The 16,296-nt window shown below is 41.4% G+C and overlaps 2 protein-coding genes across 2 annotated transcripts in view; one reads left to right on the top strand and one right to left on the bottom strand.

The window, feature by feature from the left end:
* The window catches only part of FILIP1L (filamin A interacting protein 1 like), a 121,812-nt gene extending 117,587 nt beyond the window's left edge, over window positions 1-4,225 (bottom strand). The window contains exon 1 of the mRNA XM_065420452.1: window positions 4,098-4,225. Coding sequence (XP_065276524.1) covers window positions 4,098-4,225 — 128 coding nt within the window. The remainder of the gene's footprint in view (window positions 1-4,097) is intronic.
* The window catches only part of CMSS1 (cms1 ribosomal small subunit homolog), a 366,127-nt gene that overhangs the window by 131,893 nt on the left and 217,938 nt on the right, over window positions 1-16,296 (top strand). The window lies entirely within an intron of this gene.

The raw sequence follows: 16,296 nt of genomic DNA, 5'->3' as shown, positions 1-16,296 counted from the left end.
AATTTTAAAGTTCTTAAAGTCATCACAGGAGGAAACTTACGGTATTCCTTCTGGTCTCCCAGAGCCAGAATATAGCAGTTTTGAGGCAAAGTGCTTGGGGATACCTATTTTATCAGGTTTTGCATTTGCTAGTATAAAGTTGGGGTAGGAGCTCATTGTAAGGCCAGCACCACCTACTGCATCAAGTCCCTCCTCAAAACTTATCTTTTCTGTAATATATTCAGAAGACTGCAACCTAATAATGGGTAGACAGGTGGCATGTTGTGATTACTGCTTCATTGGTTAAGAATTGTGCTTATCCTAATATTTCTGTTACCCTGTTTCTTATCCCAGTACCTGACCCCACCCCACCCAACATGCTTGTTTGTATTATCTGCCTGTTATGTCTTGTCTTTTAGATTGTAACCGCTTTAGTACCGGGATTGTTGTTTACTATATGTGTGTACAATGCCTTTCACAATAGGGCCCTGGCCTGGCCCTCTACAGTCTAGGCATTACCACAGTAAAAGTGGTCAATAAGAATCATATCAACAAATACAGGGGTGATGTAGTAAATCAATTATCTGATCACCTATACACCATTATTCTGCAAGTGTAGAATGCCATGAAATGCATAAATGATGCACAAAGCCCTTCTTTATTTTTCTTCTAGTGGATTCTGCATGTTCTTTATGCAGGATCCTAAACTGCAGCTCCTGCTTGTTTTAAACTGATCATTCCAGGGCTCAAGAAGGCATTTCCTCCCCCAGGTATAGAATTGTCCTGTAGGCCAGGTGCATTACAGGGAGTTTTCACCTTCTTCTGAAACATTAGGTTTTGGCTACAACTAGAAGCAGGATTCTGGACTTGATAGAGCAATGGTCTGACCAGGAATGGCAAGTTCTGTGCTTCCCCACCCTTTCCCCCTGCTTTTACACACAAATGCTCAAATCCTTGAGGACCCAGGCCATGCACCTTCTTCACAACCAAAGAGGGCTGGCTGAGACCCACTTTGGAGTCTGACAAGGCAACTCCTTAATCACCATAAAGATTTCCAAGTTGTTTCTGGACAGCATCACATGGGACTCAGGCCATGGTGTACTTACAAGTGTGGCAATGTGAGGTTATTATTTTTAAGAAACAGGAACAGCCCTAGCAAAACTCTGCGCCTTTCCAATAAAAATTCACTTTCAAGGCGTTTTTACTGCTTGCATTTCCCGGTTGTCGTTTTGAACTCCACGTGGTGGGATGGGCTGGGGTGTGTGAAGTGAAGGCGTTAGGATACAATCCACCATCAGTGGATACATGCAGCTCGCTGGGGCTTCTCATAACTTTTGCATTGGTTCAGAGAGCAGAAATCCCTCCCATTCCTATATTAATAAACATTAAAATGGGACTTAGCAGGCTCTACAGCAGCTTCCATCCCTTCCTTTGTCTGCTGCAAGCTTCAAAGCAGGCTTTTCCTCCAGGGGCCATCAATCAACTCCTCAAAGTATGGTCCCAAGATGTGCTGCTGCTGGGTGACTCTGTTACTGAAACTGGGTGGCCCATGCAAGCAAGTCCTCTGTATTGCTTCCTCCCCTGTGGATGCCTCCACCCCCTCCCCGGCACCAAGTGCATAGCAATCGGGAAGAGAGAACAGGGAACATGCCATAGTAAGGAGTTTCTGTCTTGCAAATGGTTTACTTGGTTGCACTTGTTCATGTACTTTTTTTTTTTTTTTTTTAGGTCTGTTGTTACTGTTGTTTTGATGTGGTAATGGCAGCTGGCCTGCCTGGCAGTGGGTGAATGTTGTACTTTCCCAATATATGTTTATAAATTAAGCTTTTTATTTATCAAGCAAGTTTATTACTATCAATGCGTCACATCATACAATGTGTATTTCAAATAATAAAGTTAAACACATGATCAGGGACAATTAGGAATTAGTATGCAAAGACTATTCCAGTTAGTTACATCAATCTGTACTGTGACTTGCCCTCCCTCCCACATTGTTTGTGAATATAAGGTTAAAAAAAAAAACCTTATTGTGCTGGCTTGCTGTGTAGTCTGTAGTGGATGTCCTGGGCTACTTTGGGTCCCTGTCCATATTACAGCTGTGTGAGATGCCAGATGAATAATCGTACACACAAATTATTAGGTTGCACATTGAGTGAGTGATTTCTTTCTACTTTCAGATTTGGTGATCATGCTGTCAGTTGATTTTATATTTTGGGAAACCTCCATCTGTGACTGAAGAACCACCATTGAAAATCTTCATGTTTCTGCAGACACTGTCCCTTTTTGTGCAGCAAACAAAGAACTACTGCAGGAGTGCAAAACATAGACTTCATCCACCCATCTTGAAATTCTTCCCTTTCTCTTCCAAAGTGTCAGATCCCTCCCCCGCCCCAGTTGCAACATGGCCTAATGGTTGACCTTCTCAGTGCTCTTGACAGTTTAGACAGACCACTGACTGCAGCATACTACACTGTGGCCACTGCAGAGAGATAATCCATTATAGTGCAGATTGGGCTGGTTTTCTGTAAGGTTAGTCAGCTTTTGAATGGTTCCAGTGTAACTTATAAACTGGAACAAAGTCATTTTTAACTTTCCACTTGTGTTTTTACATTGAGCAACATTTTCCACCCAGTATTTTTTTTTTTTTAAATAGGACATGAAGTACCATGAAGTTTCTGGATATCAACTGTCTCATGGCACCCTAAAGGGTCTGTCATCTCTTCAGAGCCAGGGTTCTGAACATTAGCTTAATGAGCGGAAAATCTTTCCCTCTGTGTGCCTGTCTCTCAGCTGTACGCTATAATCATCACATCAAGAGGACCTACTTACACCAGAGATATCTTGCAACATGGTTAAAACACTCTTCCCTCTTGTAGCGGAGATGGTAGTTCACCATACTGAGGCAACGTTAACTTCCCCTATAATCCCCATTGGAGGACAGAGCTCTCCACTGTACCGCGTTTCATGGTCTATTCTTCCTTTGAGCTAACCCAGGCTCCCCATTACTCTGTACCAACAGCTAGGGTGGTACTAGAGCACAGAATGACAGCTGGTAGCAGCTGGGTAAGGAGAGGAGGAGGAGACCTGACTCAAAGCACACCATCTTGCATCTCTGTGTATTAATATTTACCTTTTGTAAAACAGTTGCTAGAGCAATGGTACTTGTACACTCTAGCTATAACTTTACAAGGGGATCAGGTGCTTGCTACCTATTAAGCTTGTCATCATTCCCATGTGGAACTCTTGCTGGCCATCTAGATGATCTCTGCCCATTTACTTGCCTTCGGATGATGCGTTGTCTGCCTCCTTGGTAGTGTTTGCAGAGGCATCTTGGTGTACATGGCAAGGTAATAATATCCCTGCTTACCAGATGCAGTGCAGCTCTGTAGACCCTGTCACAGTCACATTGTCAGACCTGAATTGAGTGGGTGTTAAATTGCAGCATTTCTCTCTCTCTCCCCCCCTCCCCCCAGTTGGCAAACCAGTTGAGAGAAGTAATTTCTTCAAATAGGTTTGAGACCTTAGGATCTGTTCTCATTGTGGGGGTCTTTAAAATTTCTTTTTTATCTCCTAACATGAATGTTCTTTTACATTTAAGAAAGAAATCTTAGTGATGGGCTAATCTATAAGATCAAAATATGCTCTCCTTAAGAGCCACAATAACAAATGATTGAATGTTTCTATAACATTAATTTGGTCTCCACCCTCTCAATCATATTGTGAGAGAGATGAAACTGCATTTGTGTCTTTGGCAGCAGTGAACAAGCAGGTGGCTCAGAAATCCCCACTGTTTTTGTGGGAAAGACAGAAATATCCTGCAGAGATGACTTCACCACAGATACCAGAGGGTTTTAAGAAACATCCATCTTTTTTTTTTTCCTTTTCCCATCAGTATTTTCTCTCTTTAGCCAGTGATTGACTTATGAGCTAACAAAATCGCTCACAGGAGCAAATCTTCTATTAATCCCATGGTAAGGATCCTGGATTGTTGAGAACTTGATATTCCTTCCAAGAGTCCATGACTAAGCAAGGAATTATGTGTTTCTTTTTTTAAACCTCTCTTATTTAAAGGGATATAGTCAAAACAAGAGAGCTCTTTTCTTCAACAGCTAACTCACCTGGGAGCTCTCAAGGATTCAGCAAGCGCTTCTGTTCCTCCACAGGGTCTGCAAGATGGAACTAGGTATCCAGGAGATCCAAGGGCAGGACAGGTCCCCTGCTTGCTCCGCAGTGAGTCTCTTGGCATGGTATCACAGGAGAGTCAAACTGCTGTCACAGGGAGAGTAAACAAGCAGCCTGGGTTTCTCTCTGTAATAGGGTCTTGTTAAAACTTGGGACCCCTGGTCTTAGCTTCTCAAGGATCCTGCAGCAGCAGTTTTACACAATTCAGGGGAGTAGTTATTCAAACTGGGCAAGAATCTGGCTCCAAGAGATCACGTCAAATGTTTCCAAAGAAAGAAAGAGAGCACCTTGAAAGCCATTTCTGTGGTGGAGCCTGGTATGTTCTTTCAACTGACCAATGTTCAGTTTACCATCTCTTCAGCTGGGGGAGTCCATTTGGGTCAAAGGATGACACCGGGTCTTTGAAATACATCACAGAGAAGGAGGGTATATCACACCACTTTTACCCTGAGCACATTGCTATGGAAAATTCTTCCATATAAACTAGGTTCCTTCGTCGCTATGCCTTGCTGAGATCTGGCCCTGGAAGCCAATATAAGCCAGCAAAAGAGCACTTAAAGCACGTCTCCAAAAAAACTCTCCTAGGCTGATGGGTAGACTTGAGTCTTTGCATCATTCATGCCGTTCATGTACCAAAGAATCAGGCAGTGGGCTGTCAGTACCACCGAAGTTCAGTCTAGCTTGTGCCTTTCCTCCCTTTTTTAAAGCTATGGAGAGCCTGGGAAAGGTCTGGAAGGATCACTTGAAGGTCAGACTGATTGATTGTGCTGAATTGGCATAGGAAGTCTTTTTTTTTTTTAACCAGAATTCTGCAGATATTGTACATACCCTGTAACTACTTTTCAATAAGATCTCTTGCTGTCAGTTTTAAATTTTTGAGCCTTAATCTTCAGATCAGGGATCTCCAAATCTTTCATAGTGTGGATTACATCTTAATAGAAAGATTGTCTTGTGGATTATGATTACACCAGCCACCTTTCCTTGTATTGACATAAATCTATTCCCCTCCCAGTCATGTTCACATGGGCATACGTTCTTGACGTAGCTACAGCAGTTGCTTACATGGCAAAGTGATATTAGGAGATAATTGTGATGTATTTTTAGCTTCATATAATTAAAGTTAACAGCTGGAAACAGGGAGAAAGAGCCAATACCACGTGTCCAGTCAGCCCTCATAATATGAATAGCGAGTACTCTGTGGCTCGCCAGTGGCTTGCAGACCACAGTTTCAGAGCCACTGATTTAGAACCAATTTTATATTAATATTGTGGTTTGAGAACTCGAGAACTGGTATTCACAGTATACAGCACTTAGAATGCATGCTACAGTTACCCAAAACACACGTTAAAGTTTATTCACATTATCAGAAATGTTAAGTGCTATTAAGCATTCATGTTTAATTGTTTCTGATCTGTTGAAAGAGGTGTGTTTCCATTCAGAGACTACAAACCTCTTTATGCATTAGATCAAACTTCACTAACAAAAATGTCCACCCATTCCCAATCTATAGCACCCTTATAGGGCCCAATCTTTTTCTTCTTGAAGTCAATGGCCAAATTCAGAGATGAGTCTAAGATTGTAATTTACACCTTCTGGCCCCTCTTACACAATTCCCAACTGCTGTATAGATATACCCTAAGACTTAGACCATCACCCAAAGACACACACATTATGTTACCACCTTCCTGTTAGTTGCTTTTCTTGCTAAACCAGTCTTTTTCACACACCTCTGTTTGTTACACCAGCTGTACCTCCTCTAAATTAAGTAAAGGCATTTCAGCTTTTGTATGTGGGTGGTAGTCTGAGGAATAAGAATGTACACCAGTATAATTTACATGCTGGAAGGAAGTAGACTTACTTAGATTCCCCTCTGAATTTGGCCCATTTGAGGATTTTGCCATTGATTTCAATGCAAGCAAGATTAGAATAAGTGATTCTGAAGTTAAATCATTTGATACCTGTGTATTATAGCTTGGCTGTAAAGTAGTGATGAGTGACAAGGCTCTGCCATTATACGGCCCTGTTTTCAGGAGTTTATAACTTTTGGGGAGAGGGAGATAGGTTGCTCTTAGCTGAAATTTCTATTGCTTATTCTCCCAAAAGTGGGTTGAGGGGAGGTTCGTTTAACTACATTCAATTGCTTATGAGCTCTCAATGTGTGAAGGGAATATTTTTTCACTATTTAAATGATTTGTATGCTTATTTTATATTCAAACACTTTTAAAATAGGTTCTTTCTAATACTTTCAACTTACCATGGAACTTAGTCCTCAGTGAGGACAAGTGATTTTGATGTGATTTGAATAAATTTGGTTAAAAAATACAGTTCTAAGCATTTAAAACGATGGGCTGCATTATCTTTTACTCCCTTTTTAACAAAGATGAGATGCTCACCTGGCATCTTCAGTATCACCCATTGAAATAAAATGCAACTTTCTTATATTTCAGTTATTATGCCAGGTTGCATTCCAACTATATGTATTTTCGCCTTTTTTATGAGCTTAAGACACAGTTCACATTATTTAATATATCTTTTGTGGTTTCATATTTATTCTGCAGCTGCTGTAATTTAGCTTTCAGTATATAATTATTCTGTAATTATAGGACTATTCAAAGCAAAAGCTAGAAATACTGCTACATGAAAAGAAAATGTTCCTACTTTACAAATTATGTACCTAAATGCAGCCTTTATCTATGTACCCTAAAATTAACTGGACAACAGACAACTGTGTAGCAGAAAGACTCAGATCTTATATTTTTACAATACTTGAAGATAAATATGACCCATGTATGGTTGGTTGGGGTTTTTTTTAAGGAGAAAAGAGAATGGTATAGTGAAGGTAGACTGGAAACTTGTGTTTTCTCTTTTTCAGAATATGAGATCAGACATTCAGTGGAATTGAAAGATGGCAAATTCAAAGCTGATTAAACAAATACTTTTCTCAAATGGCCCCCTTAATCTGTGGTGCTTTCATTACCCCAGGATATCACTGAGGCAGAGAGTTTAGCAGGATTCAAGAAGGAATTAGACATTAAGGGGCAGGTGGCAAATGCCCCCAGCTAAGTATAAAAGGTGACTTTGCCAGAGGGCTGGAAGTTGTGGAGGAATGGAAAATTATATTAGGGTCATAGGAGCAACGAGAGGGAAAACAATGAGCAGACTCCCCCAACATCTTAGATATCTATACAAGAGGAATGACATAATTGGCATCACAGAGACTTGATGGGATAAATTTCATGATTGGCATACTGGAATAGAGGGTTATAGTTTGTTCAGGAAGGATAGTCAGGGAAAAATGGGAGGAGATGCATTGCACATCAAGAATGTATACACTTGTCCTGAGGTCCAGAAGGAGGTGAGGAGCAGAACAGTTGAAAGTTTCACAGTGAAGATGAAAGGGGGAAAAACAGGGGTGATGTTATGGTAGAGGTCTACTGCAGACCACCAAATCAGGAAGAGGAGGTGGATGAGGCATTTCTAGAACAAATATCAGAAATATTCAAAACACAAGACCTGGACCTGGTAGTGATGGGGGACTATACCTACCCAGACATCTTTTAGAAAAGTAATGGCAAAACACAAAATGTTCACTAAGTTCTTGGAATGTGTTGAGGATAACTTCTTGCTTCAGAACATGGAGGAAGTAACTGGTGGGGGGAGCTATTTTAGATTTTATTCTGACTAAGGGAGGAATTGGTTGTGAAACTTAGGGCTTGTCTACACTACTGGCCATATCGACGGGCAACGATCAATCCGGCGGGGGTCGATTTATTGTGTCTAGTATAGATGCGATAAATTGACCGCCGATCGCTCTAGTGTTGACTCCGGTACTCCATCTCAACAAAAAGCGCAAGGGGAATCGACAGGAGAGCGTTTCCTGTTGACACACCGCAGTGAAGACACCACAGTAAGTAGATCTAAGTATGTCGACTTCGGCTACATTATTCACATAGCTGAAATTGCCTAACTTAGATCAATTCCTTCCCCCCATCCCCGGAGTGTAGACCAGCCCTGAAGGTGGAATGTAACTTAGGTGAATGTGATCATAAGTTCATAGGCTTCATGATTCTAATGAAAGGAAGGAGTGAGAGCAGCTGAATAAAGACAAAGGATTAAAAAAAAGCAGACTTTAACAAACTCAGAGAACTAGTAGATAATGTCCCCTGGGGAAGAAAATCTAAGGGAATAAGGAGTTCAGGAGAACTGGCATTTTCACACAGAGACAATATTAAGGGCACAACCGCAAACTATCCCAATGCAAAGGAAAGTTAGGAAGAATATTAAGAGACTGATATGGCTCCATCAGGAATTCTTTAATGATCTGAAAATCAAAAAGGAATCCTACCAAAAGTGGAAATGTGGACAGATTAAGAATGAATGCAAAAGAATAGCACAAGCATATAGGGACAAAATGAGAGGCTAAGGCACAAAATGAGTTTCACCTAGCAAGAGACATAAAAGGCATTAAGTAGAGGTTCTAGACATACATTAGGAGCAAGAGAAAGATGAAAGAAGGTGTAGGTCCACTACTTAATGAGGAAGGAGAGCTAATAACACGACGCCTCACCAAGGCTGAGGTGTTTAATGCCTATTTTGCATCAGTTTTCTCTAAGAAATTTAATTGTGAATAGATGCTTAACACAATTTATATTAACAACAAGAGGGAAGAACGCAAGCCAGAATAGGAAAGGACCGGTTAAAGAATATCTAGATAAGTTAGATGTATTCAAGTTGGCAGGGACTGACAAAAATTTACCCTAGGGAAAAGGAACTAACTGAGGCAATCTCAGAACTATTAGCAGTTATCTTTGAGAGCTCATGGAGGCTGGGTGAGATCCCAGAGGGCTGGAAAAGAAAAAACATAATACCTATCTTTAAAAGGGGGGAGTGAAGGGGATCCAGGAAATTACAGCTTAACTTTGATACCTGGAAAGATACTGGAACAAATTATTAAACAATCAGTTTGTAAGCACCAGAGGATATTAGGTTGGTAAATAACAACTAACATGGATTTGTCAAGAACAAATCATGCCAACCCAACCTAATTTCCTTCTTAGTGGTGTAGTGGATGTGGGGAAGCAGTAGACATAAGCTTGTTTTCATAAGGCTTTGGACACAGTCCCACATGACATTCACATAAGTAAACTAGGGAAATGTGGTCTAGATGAAGTTATTATAAAGTGGGTGCATATAATTGGTTGAAAAACCATACCCTGAGTATCAGAGGAGTGGCCGTCTTAGTCTGGATCTGTAAAAAGCAACAAAGAGTCCTGTGGCACCTTATAGACTAACAGACGTATTGGAGCATAAGCTTCCATAGGTGAATACCCACTTGGTCAGACGCATGCCCTGAGTAATTATCAATGGTTTTCTGTCAAAGTGGGAGGACGTATCTAGTAGGGTCCCACGGGTCAGTCCAGGGTTTGGTACTATTCAATATTTTCATTAATGACTTTGATAAAGGAGTGAAGAGTATGCTTATAAAATTTGTGGATGACACCAACATGGGAGAAGTCACAAGAACTTCAGAGGACTCGTTTAGAATTTAAAATGACCTTGACAAACTGGAGAATTGGTCTGAAGTCAACTAGATGAAATTCAATAAAGACAAGTGCAAAGTCCTTCACTTAGGAAGGAAAAATCAAATGCACAACTATAAAATGAGGAATAACAGAGTAGGGGGTAGTACTGCTCGGGGGTTATAGTGGATCTCAAATTGAATATGAGCCAAAAATATGTAGGAATTGCGAAAAAAAAAGCTAATATCGTTTTGGGGTGTATTAACAGTAGTGTCATAAGTAAGACACGAGAGGTAATTGTTCCGCTCAACTGGATGCTAGTGAGGCTCATCTAGAATATTGTGTCCAGTTTTGGGTGCTAATCTTTAAGAAAGGTGCGGACAAATTGGAGAGCGTCTAGGGGAGAGCAACAAAAAATGATAAAAGGCTTAGAAACATGAGTAGGGCCCTACCAAATTCGCAATCCATTTTGGTCAATTTCATGGACATAGGATTTTAAAAATTGTAAATTTCATGATTTCAGCTATTTAAATCTGAAATTTCATGGTGTTGTAATTGTAGGGATCCTGACCCAAAAAGGAGTTGCAAAATTATTGTAAGGGGGGGGTTGTGCTACTGCTACCCTTACTTCTGCGCTGCTGCTGATTGCGGTGCTGCCTTCAGAGCTGGGCAGCTGAAGAATGGTGGCTGCTGGCTCGGAGCCCAGCGCTGAAGGGAGAGCCGCCTCCAGCAGCAGCACAGAAGTAAGGATGGCATGGTATGGTATTGCCACCCTTACTTCTGTGCTGCTGCTGGCGGGGTGGTGCCTTCAGAGCTGGGCGCCTGGCCAGCAGCTGCCACTCGCTAGCCACCCAGTTCTGAAGGCAGCGCAGAAGTAAGGGTGGCAATACCACAACCCTCCTAAAATAGCTTTGTGACCCCCCCCTGCAACTCCCTTTTGGGTCAGGACTCCCAATTTGAGAAACACGGGTCTCCCCTGTGAAATCAGTATAGTATAATGTAAAAGCACACAAAAATCAGATTTCACAGGGGGAGACCAGATTTCACGGTCCGTGACGTGTTTTTCATGGCCGTGAATTTGGTAGAGCCCTACCTATGAGGAAAGGCATATTTGGCATATTTAGTCTTGAGAAAGGAAGAGTGATGGGGGATCTGATACGTCTTCAAATACATTCAGGGCTGTTATAAAGAGGACAGTGATCAATTGTTCTCCATGTCCACTGAATGTAGGAGAAGTAGTAATGGGCTTAATCTTCTGCAATAGAGATTTAGCTTAGATATTAGGAAAAATGTTCTAACTACAAGGCAATTTAAATGCTGGCATAGACTTCCAAGGGCGGTTATGGAATGTCCACCTTTGGAAGTTTTTAAGGACAGGCTAGAGAAACACCTGTCAGGGATGGTCTAGGTTTGTGGTCAGAACAGGTAGATGGACTTGATGACCTCTCAAGGTTCCTTCTTCCAACCCTATATTTCTATGATTTGTATGGATAACAAGAATGTCCAGGGTAGTATATTAAATATTTAAAAAAATGTTTTGGAAGGGATATACGCTTTCGTGCTTCAGGGCATAAACCAGACTCTTACTTATCAGGGTTAGGCTTAAGCAGAATCTTTCCCGATGGGCAGGTCATTCCATAACTGCCTAGTGCAGGGTTTCTTATACTTTCTTCTGAAACAGCTGGTACAGGCTACTGTCTTTGACAGGCTATTAGTGTTAGTGCTACATTGTAATTATTTATACAAAATTGTATCCACTGGATAGTTTCTTGCAGTGCTACTTAACTGGGCAAAATGTATTCATGTTTAAAACATCTTTTCAAAGCTGCCATATACAAAACACTATAATAGAGTATAGAGAACAATTCTGTAGAGAGAGGTGGACAAAAATGAGCTGATACGCTCTAATGTGACTTTTCCATGTCTGATTTCTGTGCTTAAATCTACCTCCCCACTCTCCTTTTTACCTGCCAGTGTGCTACTCGCAATATGCGGATTATCCCCTTGTGGTGGTAGGTGGAATTGCTCTATTAAAGCAGAGTTTGTGATAAATTATGTGGTGATGTCTTTGTGCTCTCCAGTAATGTGGCCTAAAGTATTCTGAGAACTTCTTGCTAATCTGATCTCTCCCATGATAATCCAATTTAAGAAACAGATGGTTTTATAATGTCAGATTTATAGTTCTAGGTGAAATAAGAGGAAGCAACCACCAGGTTTTTGGATTTTACTGTTTTGATTTTTTTAAAATATTTTTTTTTCTTAAAGAAAAAAGTCGTTGTGGCCTCTAAGTGCACATTAGCTTCCTAACCACTTGTGTCCATCTCTAGTCCCAGCTTCATTCATTTTTGCTGTGGAGTTAGAGATAAGGCTGTATTCAAAACAGCAAAAGACAGCAATGGGAGCTCTACGCATGTAGAAGAAATGTAGAATGGGCAACTGAGATTGCTGTGTGGATTGAAGAATAAAACTGTACCCTTAATACAGCCCAGTAAGCGCTTCCTAATTTGCTGCTCTTTTTCTTCAGGGATAGTTTAACAAGCATAACTGCTGAGATCTTTCTCTGTGTGGGAGTGTTCTCTTCAGCATTGCTCTCCTGCACACATGAAAATAAACCACAGGCTTCTGAATATCCTGAGAATAGTTTCTTCAAAGGAAGATCAAAAGTGTTTACTAATGTCTGATGAGGCCGCATGCCTGTCTCGCTCATGAACTCATGTCTATGGTGAGCGTGTTAAAGGACAATCAGGATCATTATTCTACTTGTTTGATCATTAGCTACTTAGTTTGAGCGTAAATGACTCTTGTTTGGAGGGGGGAAGAGAAAAAAAGCTGCACAGATGTCCCATAATTTTATCAAGACATGAATAATACAACTATGCACAAGCCCAAACCTCTGTTGTGCTTCCCTTGCATTGTGTGGGATGATCTACTTGAACTTCAAACAAAAATACTTGGAGTTTTTCATGTTCAAAAGTGCTGTAGAGACATTAACTAATTAACATTTTAAAAATTCAGTTGTATCAATTTTTATGGATTTTACAAATGATGTAAAATATCCAGTTTTGGTTTGCAAGAGTTCATCAAAATTTTGATTTTGGCTTGCATGGGTGTCTGGATTCACCTGGTTTTTCACGTAAACCATACAAAACTAAGGATCACCCAAGTTTGCTCTAAAAGTTTTATCAACTTCGCTCAAATCCAGCATTCTCAAACTTTTGAAAGCTTGTGCTCTACTTTCAGAAAATGGATCAATTTGTGTTCTTCCGCCCGTCCATTCTGCAACTTTGCCCTGCTTTTAAAGGCCTACCCATCTTAATTTATGCATCTTTTGTGCCCTTTGATCTCTCCTTTGTACTTCCTAGGAGAATGCACCCCACTTTTAAGACTGCTTAGAGCAGCATTTCTCATTCCAGACATTTTATACCATACTCATCACCATGGTATCTAAGCATCTGGATTTCAACAAAACTAGTTTGAGATTCAAGTTTGTAATTAATCCTAGGGTGTTGGATAGGCTGACCAGATGTCCTGATTTTATAGGGACAGTCCCGATTTTTGGGTCTTTTTCTTATATAGGCTTCTATTACCCCCTACCCCCTGACCTGATTTTTCACATTTGCTGTCTGGTCACCCTAGTGTTGGATTTCATAACAGATTTCACACAGCCCTCATAAATGACCTTATTCTGCAGCCACCCAGAAATCTGAAAGTAAGCCTCAAAGTTCATTCAATCAGAAATTAAACCATGTAAGTTTTCTTTTGTACTGTCACTTTAGAGCATTCGTCTAATTCATAATCTGGATTTTCCTTTTTCATTATAAAGCTCCAGTTCAGATGTAGTTTGTTCAGTGAACCACTACATTGTGCTGCAGTAATTAGAGGAATATTGTATTATCACAATTATTCCCTTCTGTATATACTGTAATACAGAAGGTGTGATCTCACATGTTATTGTTATTGTTCTCTGCTTTGTTTATTAAACAGTAATAATAATGAGTTTATAATTGTAAATTAACACCTAGTCATGGTTATGCCAGACACAAATAACCTGCCCAAATTGGACAACAGAGGTCTTTTGTATTGTATAAGAAATATGCTGAAAAGCTGCTTTCCTGGATCTGTAAACTAACATAAAATAGAAACGTTAAAAGCATTGCAGGGTTTTTCCCACCCTTACTCCTGCCCTCATGGAGGGTCATCCAGTATTTTCCATTTTTTTTCCAGATTTAGGGCCCAATTCTTAAAGGTACTGGGCACCAACAACACCTTTTGAACTGAGACTAATGGGACTTGAATCTGTCAAGATCAGGTCTTCAGTCCTCTTGATGACCTCCCTCCCAGAGAGTGCTAGATCAGTGACTCTCAAACTTTTTTACTGGTGACCCCTTTCATATACCAAGCCTCTGAATGCGACCCCCCCTTAAATATATAAAAAAGTGTTTTTAATTTGTAACACCATTATAAATGCTGGAGGCAAAGCGGGATTTGGGGTGGAGGTTGACAGCTTACGACCCCCCATGTAATAACCTCGCGACCCCCTGAGGGGTCCTGACCCTCAGTTTGAGAACCCCTGTGCTAGATCCTGCTTCCTGTGGCACTGCCCAGGTTAGTCAGAGGGAAGGAATGTTGAAGAGTGATAAGAGCTTATTCCCTATCCTCTGAGGAAAGAATGCTGCTCCATCATGCACCCAGCTCTTGCCAGTTTGTGACACAAACGCTGATCCTCTGCCAAAGATCCACTAGGCAGGGCCGGCTCTGGCTTTTTTGCCTCCCCAAGCACAAAAAAACAACACCAACGGGGCGGCCAGAACAGCAAAGCAAAAAAAACAAACAAACCTGCGGCGCAGCCGGAGCGGCAATGCAGGGAAAAAAGAAAAAACCCGCGGGGCGGCCGGAGCCAGGGTGCAGGGGGACTCCCTGAGCTGCAGACGTGCCCCGGCTAGTGGGGGGGAGGGGGAAGGAGCGGGGGGAGAGAGAGAAGGGGGGCGGCCAGGGCTTCAGTGGGGCGCTCGCCACACGGCCCCGCCTGCCGCTGCCTGCCGGGAGGGCTCCGCGCCGCTCTGGTCGGCGGGGAGGGAAGGACGCGGGCTGCCCTGCCGGCCTTGCTACAGACCTGGCACCGGCTGGGGCAGATGGAGCGCGCAGCCCGCTCCCAGCAGAGCGCTCCCCTCCTCTGCGCCGCCGCCCCCTACAGGGCGGCCGGATGGGTGAACAAAACAAACAAACAAAAAAGCGGCCGTGCCGCCCTAGGATTGGGCAGAATGCCGCCCCGTAGAATTTGCCACCCCAAGCATGAACTTGCTCTGCTGGTGCCTGGAGCCGCCCCTGCCACTAGGACCAGGTCATCCTTTGACTTGCCAGCATTGACAGTGATAATACACTGCACTGTATCTATTTTTACTAGGAGGCCCCAGATATGCAAGGTACAAACATCATCTATGAAGTTGTGAGCATTCTCATTTCTCAAATTCAATTAGAGTTGAGGGTGCTCTCTACTTCTGCATGATTGGGACTTCAGATTGTAATCTCTTTGAGGGCATGGATTCTTTTTCTTTTTTTTTAAACCTCATTGTGCAAACCGTCTGTTGATCTCATTGACAGCAGGATCATGCCCTTTGTTTGCTACTTTCTACCTATTGTAAAGTGCACAAGGCCCTCGGCAAATAAATAATAATGTGAAGAATATAGAAGTCTCCATTTAGCTTATCACTTCAGCTCTATTGTTGCTTGCTACTTTTTTGCAAGAGGTATTTTCATTGAGATTAATTTTCTCTTATTGCCTGAAATGAGCCTAAGTAAAATCATGCCTCTGGCTCTGAGTGATTGTTTATATATTTTATATGGTTAATATTATTAATTGGTGGCTGTGGCTGTACATATTTGGCAGGCAAATAAAGGGGAGCATGAAAAGTGCAGATTTTGAAAGGTAACTATATAAGGTGAAAATTCTTTTTTGTCTGTGTTCAGATTACAGGTTTTATAAGCCATGATATTCATTATTATTTATTGTAGTAGTTTACAGTTTTAGACCCTTCAGCTCTCTTGGGAATATACCCAACTTCAATGATGTAACTTTGGAAAATGCAATAAAAATCCATTGGAAACCACAGCTTTCTAATAGGAAGTTTCTTGAAAGCAGTAAAACTAAATTGCCTCCACACTGAAAAAGGAAGTGGAATGGATGGCTGTACGCTGGGTAAAATTGACTCTTGTATGTCCCCAATTTTCTTGGTTGAAATTTTGTGTATCTAGGTTGTCATGTCTGGTTGGAGGGGCAAAGGGTGGAACTTGTAAATTTCTTCTGTTATTAGATAGCAGACTTCACAATTCCACTACATAGGCTTCATACTTAAGGAAGTATGTTCCTGATTTGCAGCCACAGCTGTGATTTCGTCCTGTTTTTGATTATGTTGTAATTCAGTCTTCTGAGGGTAACATGTATTTCAGAGGCGGCTTTGAACACATTGTCATTTGTTCCTTTCTTTGTTTTTCTACTTGTTCAGATAAAGATGGTTGTGAACAATTCCTATCCTGATGGCTGCTGGGAGTCAAGGATAGGGGGAAAACACAAAAAGACACATGGCTATGTAGTGATACTGAGCTACAGGAGTGGCAT

Source organism: Emys orbicularis, chromosome 1 (genome assembly GCF_028017835.1).
Source record: "Emys orbicularis isolate rEmyOrb1 chromosome 1, rEmyOrb1.hap1, whole genome shotgun sequence".
NCBI classification, from domain to species: Eukaryota; Metazoa; Chordata; order Testudines; family Emydidae; genus Emys; species Emys orbicularis.
This window is presented reverse-complemented; position numbering and strand designations above follow the sequence as displayed.